The following is a 12,756-nucleotide window of genomic DNA, read 5'->3' on the forward strand; positions in this document are numbered from 1 at the left end:
ATGACTATGGTAATGAGGATGGGCACAAGGCCTATCAGAACAGGGGGGAGGGTCTAAGCAGGGTAGGAATGATCACGAGTTTAGAGTGATCTGCCCCTGTCCAAGAAGCCCCACCCACCCTTTCCTGTTTTTCTTTTCCTCTTCGGCGGCGGTAAAGAACGGTCATGCTTTAAGAACTCTGTATGTGTGTAGGTAGTGGGGTACACTCTCCCTCGACAACGATTGTCATGGGCCACGCTTCTGCCCGGGGGATGGCCGTCACCACCAGGCCTGGTGGCTGACCAGGGAGAGTGGTCATCCAGCGTTGTATGTATGATTTAGTGATCTTTAACCCCACCTTTCCTATAATGACCGTTCTTTGGTGCCGCCACCATTCATAGTCTTAGTTTAATTGTCAAATAATTTTGACATTCTGTTTTGAAACGCCAGCACTTGTGTCATGTCTTTATTTTAGGTTAAGTTTTAGATAAGGTTATATATAAGTTGTATTTAAGTGTATCAACAGACAGGTGGGACCAGGGGGATACCCGATGGTGAGTTTATAAAAACCGGACCCGGATAAGACCCCGTGCGTCCGGACCAGACATCAAAATCTGCAGTCCGGAGTTTGTATTGTCCGGTCCAGGGGGTGTCCCGTCCTGGGGATGCCTGAGATAGCTTTCACCATGCACATGGGGAAAGGGAGAATACAGCCTCCCCATGTGGTCCAGACCGTTCTGGTTTTTGCTACATGCCCTTACCATACAGGGAGGCTGTATTCTCCCCCTCCTCCTCTCTCTGGTGACAGCTGTCATGTGAAGCCCCCTGAACATGACACCCCCAGGACAGGACACCCCAAGCGCCAGACTGCAGATTTTGATGTCCGATCCGCACGTACGGGGTCTTATCTGGGTCCGGGTTTTACCCATACCCTTCGGTTTGTTAACTGCAGGGTTGGTAAGAGCTGGCTTCACACTGCTTATTATGGTATGCAATGCGAATTGTGCCTGCACTTAATAAACATTATCATGCGGCACATGGAAATCAGCCCGTGGTGTGTGGATGTGGTTAGCATCACCCAGTATAGGATGCCCGCAGTCATAACGCTGATGCCGGCATGCTAACTAGTGGCAAGAAGACCGGCACCAGAATATTGAAATCAATCCTGGCAGCATCCTGAAAGTCAGTATGCGGGCACGTTAAATTAATGGGGAGATTGTTAGATTTAGGTATTAGCAGGGGATTTAAGGTTAGGCTGCAGGGGAGGGGATGCTAGAATTTTGTTGTGGATAGCGTTAGGCTGATGGATACGGGGAGGTTAGAGTTAGGCAGCAGGGTACGGAGGTTAGGCATTGGCAAGGATGGTTAGGGTTAGGCTGCAGGGCACGGGTTAGGTTTAGGGTACAAGGGTTTGGGTTAGGCACTACAAGCAGGTAGGGTTAGGCTGCAGGATGAGAGAGCATGTCAGTGTAGGGGGGGGGGGGGGGGGGAATGACAAGCATGGAAGCAGCCAAAGTGAGGATGTATGTCTTCATAATAATAAACAACATGGATTCAGCAATGTCATCAGGGAAGCAGTTTCTTTTTAATTCAGAATCAAATAAAAAAGCAATGCACACATCATAATAGTTATATGATAGACCGGCTTTAAAGCTGAGCTTTCATTCTGTATACATGTAGCATACTTGGTAAAGTCCACCTCACGAATAGCACATACATGATCAATTTTACAGGCCTCTCCACAGCTCTCTAGGTCATAGCTGACAGAGTTATACTCATAGTACTTCTGTAGATAGCACTGGTCGGTGGTTATTTTCTCCAATACTTTGTGCATAGATTGGGGAGACCCATCCGGCACTTGGAATGCTTCTGTTAGGCGATACTCCTTCTCCCATCTGGGGGATTCAGTATTAGCATAAGTGAGGTTCATATAGTAAGTGACCATATCCTGTAAACATAATGGAGGGGGGAATAAACATTTTGTTCTTAGATCAAGCAGACTGAAATTATATCTAAAAATAAACTTCATCGATAAGGAGAATGGGAGATTTGTTTGCAAAAGAGGACTATATTCTTAAACCACAATTTTGAAATGGAGTGGTAAGAATTCTGGAATGTATGGTTTTTAGTTTTGAATAAAGATCATATACAGTATATATATATATAGAGAGAGAGATACTAGTAAGCCCGCTCGAAGCAAATGCTTCGAAAGTGATTGCCAATAGATGGCAGTGTTTTAGAGAAACACAGACAATAGACTAGATTATATTATATTTATATATATATATATTTATTAAATATTAAAACAAAGGGTACTTGTTTACACTGGGAGCAGGGTGGTGGATGGCAGAGGGAGCAGGGTGATGGGTGCTTTGTTTTATACTTACCGTCCTCCGGTCGGTGATCCCCAGCGGGCGATGGTCACTCCCCGGCGGCAGCCTTCAGTCCCCCTCCTCCGCCAGTCACCAGCAATGTGCGCAATTCAGCATATTGCCGCTGGGGAAGCATCACATGGTTTCCCTGCTCCCCCAGCGGAACTACCCTAATTGCGTACATTGTCCTCTGCCAGTACCGGAGGAGGGGGACTGAACGCTGGCGCCGGGGAGTGACTGCCGGAGGACGGGGACTGAATGCTGCCCATCTGTGGACTTGATGGACACGGTGGCCGGGCCGGAGAAGGGTAAGTATAAAGCACAACACACACACATTTCACCCACTATCCACGTCATACCTCCAGTGTCCACGTCGGCGTGGAGTTGATTTCACAAAGTGTAGCGAGCCCGAAGCGCGGCGAGTGCTGCAAGCCCCGCGAGGGGACGTGTATCCGCTGCGCTCGCCACGCTTCAGGCTCGCCACACTTTGTGAAATCAACACCACGCCGACGTGGATACTGGGGGTATGACGTGGATAGTGGGGATATTAACACCAAGTGGACTAAACAAAGTTGTTATTATTACCATCAGGAACTACATTGGATGCAGTGAAGAAGTCATCTGCTGGTTACTACCAGTTATTTATATAATCCAGACATATTGGGCAAGAATATGCTGAATTTGTTGCCCAATCACCTGCTCCAGTATAGCTTACGAGTTATGTTTTAAATGTTATGGCAGTGGTACCCTACATTTCATGTCTCCCTGCTGTAGCATTATGCAGGTCGATGGTAAATATCACTAGTCACATGATGCAGCTGACATTGGCAACTGTGTATGCTGTGTCCTATCACACTAGTTATCGCTGGATACACACATTGGGCCCGATTCAGAACTGCTCACTAGGCTGCAAGTGTTAGGAGCCCAACGAGCAAGTAAAGGCTGCCCCATGCTGCCCCACATGAGTGAAATCTCGCCCATGTGCACGGCTGTAAATGCATTTGCAGCCGTGCACACAGGAGAAAATCCAGCAAACTTAACTCTCCTTATCCCAGTTATCCGTCCACCAACAATAGCGCTTTTATTACAGTTTTACATTATTCGTAGTAAACTATTTGGATGACTTTACTGATATTTCCATTCATGTTGTGTAAAATAGGGTAATGCAATATGCGTTTAATGTACTTAAACAGGAAAGTATCATCTGTGCACAGTCTGCAAATGTTGTTCCACATGTCAAATAGGCATATTTGCTATTGTTGTCTAGCCGGACTTTAATTCATCTGACGGGTATGGGTTGACAGTGAAAAGGCCGACACTCATTTGGTCAACCACGACTGGTCGACAGGCCAAAGACTGACACATCAAAAGGGTCGACATACATTGGGTTGACAAAGACAAAAGGTCAACACAAGCAAAAGGTCGATAAGGAAAAGATCAACATGAAAAGGGTTGACAGGAGTTGTTTAATCGTCACTCCATCGTTCCCACTCCATGTGCACTGGGATGGTAAAGTATGATCAAATATTTTTGTGAAAAACACATGCTGACATTTTTTATGTCGATATTTTGCTTGTGTTGACCTCTTGCTTGTGTAGACCCTTGGCCTGTCAACCATTAGGGCTGTTTCACACAGTACGGTTCCTGCCGCACGGTGAAATCCCGTACGGCCAGGGAGCCGTGCCGCACTCAGCAGTTGTGAATGGACACTATTGTGTCCATTCACACGGGACGGCCACGGCCCGGCCGCACGGCTGCAGCCGGATCCCCCCACTGGAAGGGACGGCTGCCGGGCTGTGGCCATCCCTGCCATTATAAAATTCTGAGTGCGGCGCGGCTCCCTGACCGTACGGGATTTCACCGTGCGGCAGGAACCGTACTGTGTGAAACAGCCCTTAGTGGTAGATCTAATGAGTGGCTACATTTTCACTGTGGACCATACGATGGCACCCCCACCTGACTGAGTGTACGCAAATAAATGTACATTTTCTGGAGTACATCTTTTTCTTGTTAACATTTAGGGCGCAAACGCATCCCAACTCTACATCAGGCCTATACTGGTGCTAAAAAACTATTCAGAATTGTTTACATTTTATATTCTTATATCATGGAATCAACATGTATTCTTATCATTGATCATTAGAAGATATTCTGTCATGTATTTTCCAATGATCAGACTGTAACATTTTAGATATTAAAATAAACAATATTTATGCCCCTTTATCACTGGAGCCCCAGCTCTGACCCGTGTCTGACCAGTGACCCAGGATAATGACCATGGGTCAGAGCAAGGGTTTAAGCTACGGTATACTTACCCCTTTCCCACCACCCTCATTTCCCAGGTCGAAGCCGCTTACACAGGACACTTGTAGATGACATAATCTCCAAGCACTCCTAATCCAGCCAATGGGCATCAATGACCTAGGTCTGCCCCTCACACTGACTCTATTACATCAATGGAAGGTTAGGGGGCTAACACAAGATACATGAAGTAAGAAGAAAAGAGAGATGGTGGTTGCCATATTGGATGTTCTTTTACAGACACTACTCTCCTTTTTTCAATGTAAAGCTAAAACAAATCAGTATGCTAGTCAATTCAGAACAACTCAATAAATGATTAAATAGGTTTATCTCTGCTGGGTATAAGATGCGCCATTGCTTCTGTTGTTGAAAATATATGTTGCAGTTTCATATCATTCATACAACCATACAATGCGGCTGTCTAACAAACTGTTAAACTCAGTCCTTACAGGGAACACGTGTCAGTGTATGATGCCCTGCGCTTCTGTGGATTCAGAGATGATACTGATGCTGGAGGACTTACCAATACTTGTAGGCTTTTCCTGTCATACTCAAACACTCTTATTCCTGGGTTGTTGGCTCCATTGTCAACACCTGGTAAAGTGGTCTTCCAAGGAGTTATTCCTGGTGCAATAAACATGCTGCCGACAGGGTCACCTGGGATAAGGACAATGTGCATATGGAAAAATTATTCACTGGGTTTTGGCCCTTTCATGATAAGACCAAAAATTATATCTGTTCAAAAAAAAAATACATACATTTTTTGTTTATTTTTCTTTTTCTGGGACAGTTGGTAGCACATTGGAATAACTCTATATTTATTATTTTATAGGTTTTATATAACAAAACAATCAATAAAATAATAAAAAAGGATCTTTTTGCAAACCTATTTTTAGCCAAAATGTGCGCAGTCATCTTTGTATAGAAGTATAAATCATTTAGAGATATAAGGGACAGAAACAAAGGTATCCATGTATATGGCTGGGAGTGTGGGAATGAGCCTTGTTCGTACACATGTCCACCACCTGTTCAGTGTCCGGCATGTCGCATTACAGCAGGAGCAGATGTACACATGAAGGCACTATACGCTTACTTTGAGTATTCTAGTGAGTGCGCAGTAGCACGGCATTCCACGATATGTAGGCAGCGTGCCACAGAAACAACACAAGAGGACACATCTGTAGGTTCAGGCTGCTGGCATTCTTTGTGACATTACACATAGGCTTTCCATAATATCACTTTCATCTGCAGGGCCTGATTAAAGGTTCCAGGTGCCCTAGGCTAATGTAGCTCCCCTTATAATGCTGCTAAACACACGTGTATGAGCATTCAGGGACTCTACATTCATACAACCCATGCGCATGTAATGAAGATTATACAACTGGCATGTAGGATCTAAAGCTTGTGGTGAGTGAAGGATACTTACGTTGCCCAGCCTGCACTGTAGCACAATGTACTTTGAGTGCCAATGTTGCTGTGAGAGATGTACAAATGGGCCAACGTAGCTCACAGCAACTGTTCTTGTTTGGCACAATGTTTAACAAACCGTCTACTGACTTCAGATCATTTGCCGGCAATAACTAAAGTGATTCATATTCCTTGACTTCCTCCCTGGCATTTTTAACAGACATTTTGAATATCTCTCACAGAAACGTTGGCACTCAAAGGGTCAAGAACCTCCCACAGTACATCGGGACAGGTGATAGCTAACAAGCATGGAATAAATCAGCACTTCATTTTATTCCTCATTTGTCACCTGCAAGGCGCAGCGCCCCCTCGTCCTGGCACCCCTAATCAGCCTATTGCTTAAATCAGGCACTGTTTATCTGGAACACCTATGAATTACACAGGTTCTGTGGCTTATTGAGACCATGTGAAATGCAGGCTTGAATTCTGCTAGCCACAGAACCTGTATCTGTGTCATGGAGAATGGGTAAAGTACTTCACTGGGCCAGATGTATTGCAGTACGAGTCCCGCAAGGCGGAACTCAGAGGACTTTTAAAAGGAACAGTCATTTACAAGGCATGGTTTTGCCTTGTTAATGACTGCCCCTTTTAAAAAAAAATATCTATCTATCTGTATCTATACTGTATTGTTTGTGAGACATATAAGACCAACATGTATAGGATCATTTGTGATAGTGATTCTATGATGGGGAACCAAGAATCTCTGTTATGTATTAGTAGTAATGCATAGATGTACAAGCTGATTGACTGAAGAAAACCTGATGACGAAGAACAAATACTTTCATTATGAAATGGGAAATTGCAACAAGATGTGTGGGAAGGTGGTATTACGTAAGCTCTTGCTATGTCATACTTTTGACCTATGGTACAATCTGATCGCATCATTAAGAATGATTGGTACCAACATCAATAATCTTTTTCTGGTCATCTTATTGGGGATAAGAATTAATAAAACACATTTAAATGTAATCATGTTATCTGAGTGCCATTTTAAAATGTGTCTGTCCAGTATGTTGCAGTTATATTGTCAATTACAATGCTGACAATCATAATGTTTATGTCGACACTGATTAATTGACAGTGTGCGCGGACGGCAAGTTTAGGCTATGGCACTGTAGGGTTAGGCTATTGGAGGGTTAGGCACTAGTTTTAGAGCAATGGCCATGCCCCCAACAGTGACGAAAACGGGGCCTTACGGCCATGGCATTGCAACAAAGCCACACCCCATTTGCGGGAGCGAGCGGCAGTTAGCTTAAATCATAAGTAGGCGATCAGTCAGTTCTTACATTGTTTTGTCTGAATACAGATTTATCAAAAGAATAATACTATAAATTTGTTCATACACTTAATGATGTTCCAGATGTAAAAGCAAAAAAGCAAGTAGCTGTGTGCCTGGAACACTCCGTGTTGTAACACAAGGGGAGCATATGCATTTATATTGTTTCTGCGCAGTGCCCAGACATCTAATCTCTCTGCACATGAAACGGGTATGGGTCATTAGGTTGGCACAGTCATTAAGTCGACCACAATTGATAGTCAGTAGGTCGACACATGAAAAATGGTCAACATGCATTAGGTCAACAGGATCAAAAAAGTAGACAAGCGAAATGTCGACAAGGTAAAAGGTTAACATGATTTATTTTCCTCCATTTTCTGGTGTCTATGTCGACATAGGTTGACATGGACACCGTATAAGTGTACCGCATCTTCTCGCTGCACTCACCATGCTACGGGCACAGTGCCTTGTGCATTCGGCACACTATTTTATTCTCCCTCTATGCCCACTGGTATGGTAAAGTATGAACAAGTCGGTTTAAAAAAAAAATCAGGAAAACTCATGTAGACCTTTGACGACATGGTGACCGTTTTCATGTCGACAATTTGCATTTGTCGACCTTCTGACCATGTCGACCAAATTACTGTGGACCAAATGTGATCGGCCTAATGACAGTTGACCTAGACACTGTTGACTCACTGTTGACACTGCGACTGCGACTGCGACTGCATACCCATGAAAACACCTGCCCCTCCGCCAGAGCAGTATGGCTTTACCCAGATGTTTGCTTTTCTGCTTTGCTTGAAAATGTGGGTTAGGATCATTTGCTGGTTTATGGTGGGGTTGGTGTGTCTGCTGGGTGGTGATGGGAGAGCTAGTCCAGTTCTGCACAGGAACATCTCAACGGCATTGAACTTACCCCTCTTACGGTCCGTCACCGTCTATCCACATGCTGCAGCTACACAGAGGGCACAGAGGTACGTCCCGGTGTTTTTCATGATCTGCGCATGTGCAGATACGCTAATGCGCCGGCGCGAACACTCCACAACGCTTACGGCCGGGGTCTCAACGTGCGAAAAAACCTGTACGCGAGTGTACGGGTAATGGGGCGGCATAGGGGCGTGTTGATGGGAGCGGCCGAAATAATGAGGGAAAATGGGCGTAAATATGGGCGTACACGGGGGTGTGCACCAAAAATGAGCGGTGCTACTACCGCACGATCGACTAAGGCACCGTTCATTTCGGACACAAAACAGGCGGCTGCCAGCCGCCATCTCAAACCACCCCTACAGATACCGCATGCCAGCGTGCGCCTGAGTTTGCTAATTAACGCTGATTACTACTCAAACACATACACCTGAATGTAATAAGCAATGCTGCAGTCTATTAAGTCCAAAGCATGATTTCACTACCTGCAAGCCACACACACAGCACGCAAACACATTGGAAGCTTCTCTTTCTATACTTCTCCACATTTAAAGGTTTGTTTAATTTAAGGTAAGAATCTTTTTATACGCTAAGGTAGGTATTTGCTAAACAGTTAGACACATTCACTACGTGCTTTCATAGACTTTACGCAGTAGCACACTCAATCTACACAAGTCGACATGTGTCAACGTGTTCACTCTAATACAAACATAGGTTTTGTATTTATGATACAATAACATAAACCACATCTTACACCTACAAAGGATGTTTCAGCAATGTTTTAAGCCCATGCCCACTATTTTGCACATTAATTAATTCAATCAATTAATTAATTTTCATAATTATAGTTGAAAGGCAAGATTTGCAGGTCCATACATGTGAAGGGTATGCCAGCGTACACGGACGTACGCTCACTCTCACGAGCGGTGACATAACCTGTGTTTTCCATTGAAAACAATAGGGACCCGTCCGTGCAAGCTGGCGTACGCTCAGATCTCCGCAAGAAGTCGGTGGGAAGACGGACGAAAGACGTCCGTAAACGGCGGCGTACGCTCAGTTGTACGCCTGTTGTCGGAGTGCAAGGGCTGGCCCGTCCGCGTACGGTGCCGTACGCTCATTTGTACGCCACTCCCCTTCTACGGTATTTCTGCCCGTACGTAAGCGGCTGATTTGTGGGTGGACCTAACCCTAACGGCCGCGTACGGCTAGCGTACGTTAATAGTGAACGTACGCACGTTTGGCCGCTCCGATCAGAATAACCTCCAGAGACTGGCTGTCAGCACCATGATTGCTGGATAGCGTCAACCATCCATCAGGAATGACTGCTTGGATTGGGAGTAATTCACAGTCAGAGTGGTCAGACAACATTCTTAAGGCCCTGGACAGCTGCCCAGTGTACCTATAGGTTAATTTGGAATTGGTTCTGCATCCCTGGACAGTATAATTGAACGATGTTTGTGTGTGTATGTATGGATGTTCCACAATAACTCTCAAACACTAACTAATCACATTCAAACTTTGCACACTACCTTTTCATCTTAAGGGGCGATCTAAGTTCGAACATTGGTTTATTTGGACGAGCCATTAAGGGTGCTGTTATAAGGGTCCATGCTATTTCTGTTGTTTTCATGCATTGTGATATGTCGTTGAAAAGCTATCAGATGACTCCTTGTTTCCCCCTCCCACTTCCCCTTCTCTTTTTTCTGTACCCTCTTCCCTTTCCGTGGAAACGGAACAAAAATTTGAATAACAATTATTGATAGAAAAGCTTATGACTTTCTGAATACAACCATGGAGCACTGAGCATGTTCAACGGAGGGGCGTGGTCACGTCCCTGTATAAGAAAAAATTGCAGGGGGTGCCAGGGGCAAACGCAGGACTTGTAAAGGGGGGTTTCCAGATGGAATAAATAATAATAAAAATATATATATATATATATATATATATATATATATATATTGCGTAAAATGGGCACTCACCTAGGTCAAGATTTCAAGATAATTTATTTATATCACAGTGGACATACCATCATCCGACGTAATGTGACTTTCGGTCTGAACCAGACCTTCATCAGGAATTGTACAACCATAAGCAATCTGGCATCCATCCTCCAGAGAGGATACATCTGTATTGCCTCACCGGGTCAGCTTAAATACCCATACACAGGAAGTGATGTTATTACCTCCTTGTAACCCACATTAACTCCAAATAGTGTCTTCCACTAATAGGATCACGTTAAAAAACAACTTATGTCCAGAAATACATGGCCAATAAAAAAACAGACTCTAATGAATAAAGCTACCTTTCTAATTCACAGAAAGCTGCTACCCGTGCTAAACACCGGACCGGAAACACGTCATGCGTTCCACCGGATTAGGCAGAAGTGCCTCTTGCGGCCGTGGAGCAGCCAGTAGGTGCTTAGGAGCAACAATGAATAACTCCTAAAATTTAAGAAGTGTCTTATACGAAGGGCACTAATAGTTAATTCCTTTATAGTTCACATAAGCTGCTATCAGAATTAATCACCGGACTGGAAACGAGTCATGCGTTCCACAGGGCTATGCGGAAGTGCCTCTCGCATTCCACGTGCCGACTAGCGGACGCAGAGCTATCAGTGGGTGCTTAGGAGTAAACATGAATAGCTCATAGAGCATAAGAAATGACCTAAAAGAAGGGCACTAAAAGTTAATTCAATACACTGAGAACATCTAGATTTTAATAAGTTATCCCAACTAAGTATGCTTTCAAGCACTAATGGCGGCCATCTTACATGCGTTCCACCATTCAGGAAGTACATAGACCATAATACAACGAGTTAGACAACGTGGGAAAGGTATATAAGCCAACCCGGGTACTCATATTGGCATTTACACACAAAAACATATATATAAACAATACATCACATAGCCCAGTGGTAGCCAACCCTAGCCTTCGAGAGCTATAAAAAAACATCACAAAGTGATTTATGATATGGTCCAGTTATAAGGAAAATTCTGGATTTATTTGAAAGATGGGCTTCTGTAATTATTTGAAAGGATCCTTGCTAGGAAGAGTATCTGTACAGGACGTTTTTCTGTAAAGACCTCCTCGCTCTGCATTCAGAATAGGAAATCCTTGAGTGCCGCCTGATCAATCTATGCTGTACAGGGACGTTGCAGTCCAGTGAGGAAGGCACCAGGTGGTATACCATTGTCGACAGCAGAGTGCCAGGCACGATATATATATATATATAAATGTCACGAGTGGGCGGAGCCTAATCCAAAAGTGGGTGGAGCTATGGCCGCAATGCTCAAGCAGCAAACATTTTTTATTTGTTTCTGGGTACTCGGAAACCACCCCTGGGTGCAGCTGCCTCTCTCCCCCAATCAGCACATGGTACTGAGCAGCGTGTGCTGAGCGAGGGAAAGGCGGTGGTCTACTCCCACTGCCCGGTCTCTGTAGCGGGGGAGGGGGTGTGGGACCCAGTCCCTTGTAAAAAGTACCTGCTCCCCCTTCTCGGGGACACTGAATACAACACAATAAACAGACTCCCTTAAGTGGACTCTTAACCCCTTGAGGGGTGGATTTTCCTGGTGTAGGAGAAACCTACCAGGGCAGGTTTGTCCTGCCCCAGAAATACTCACCACAGAAGGGGCAGCCGCTGCCTTTTCTAGCTGCCCCTGCACCCCTGGGGCTGCTGCTAGCAGCTGTTTTCAGCTGCTTGAGGGTGCTGGGAAGCACTCGGGTGTTCAGCACTCAGCCAGTCATCTGTTGGGCCATTCCTGTGTTTGGACGCTCAAACACATAAACGGAAAAGTGTGGCTGTACCTTCCAGAGTGGCTCTGTTCCTCTCCAAGTGGCCCTGATCCTCCCTGAGCGGCGGCAGGGAGGATTGGCAACGGGGAGGATCGGCAATGGGGGATCAGTGACAGGGATGACGGTGGTACCCCAGTGGTTACAGTGTCATGCCTTTAAATTTCTTGGGAGAGCCCGCTCCTGCAGCACACCTCATCCAGAGAAATTTCCAGGCATACCACCAAAGAGATTACAGGCCTATAAGGGTCCATTAAATGAAAAACATTTTCACTTTACAGTGAGAATTACACTTAAGACAAGTCTCTTATACTGTAGCTATGGTATGTCTTATTTACTCTATGTCACTGAAATTAGCAATTCTAAACCAGAGCTGTAATAGTTACCAGCATTGCTGTAAAACATTCTGAAGGAGTCTGTGTGATGATGTCCAAAAAATTGTCCCTGTATGACTGCATGGTGTTTCTGGATGACCTCCACATAACGCTTGTTGAAGTTCTCTCTGAACCAGGGCTTCTCACGTTTCTTTTCAAAGTATCCTGGGGGAACATGTCCCACAATATACACCTGCAGAAAGTTTATTGTGTTATGTTTTGGGTTTTACGTGCATGAATCCTGAGGTAAACACCTATGGAAATCTGC

At 44.8% G+C, this 12,756-nt stretch overlaps 1 protein-coding gene across 1 annotated transcript in view; it reads right to left on the bottom strand.

Moving 5' to 3' along the window:
* Nucleotides 1-1,542: 1,542 nt before the first annotated feature.
* SMPDL3B (sphingomyelin phosphodiesterase acid like 3B) overlaps nucleotides 1,543-12,756 on the bottom strand; it is a 42,671-nt gene continuing 31,457 nt past the window's right edge. Inside the window, exons 6-8 of the mRNA XM_083173422.1 lie at nucleotides 12,501-12,681; nucleotides 5,176-5,309; nucleotides 1,543-1,927 (exon numbers count right to left, since the gene is read on the bottom strand). Coding sequence (XP_083029548.1) covers nucleotides 1,565-1,927; nucleotides 5,176-5,309; nucleotides 12,501-12,681 — 678 coding nt within the window. The 3' untranslated portion in view covers nucleotides 1,543-1,564. The remainder of the gene's footprint in view (nucleotides 1,928-5,175; nucleotides 5,310-12,500; nucleotides 12,682-12,756) is intronic.

The sequence above is a fragment of the Crinia signifera genome, chromosome 2 (assembly GCF_055691185.1).
Source record: "Crinia signifera chromosome 2, ASM5569118v1, whole genome shotgun sequence".
Taxonomy (NCBI): Eukaryota; Metazoa; Chordata; class Amphibia; order Anura; family Myobatrachidae; genus Crinia; species Crinia signifera.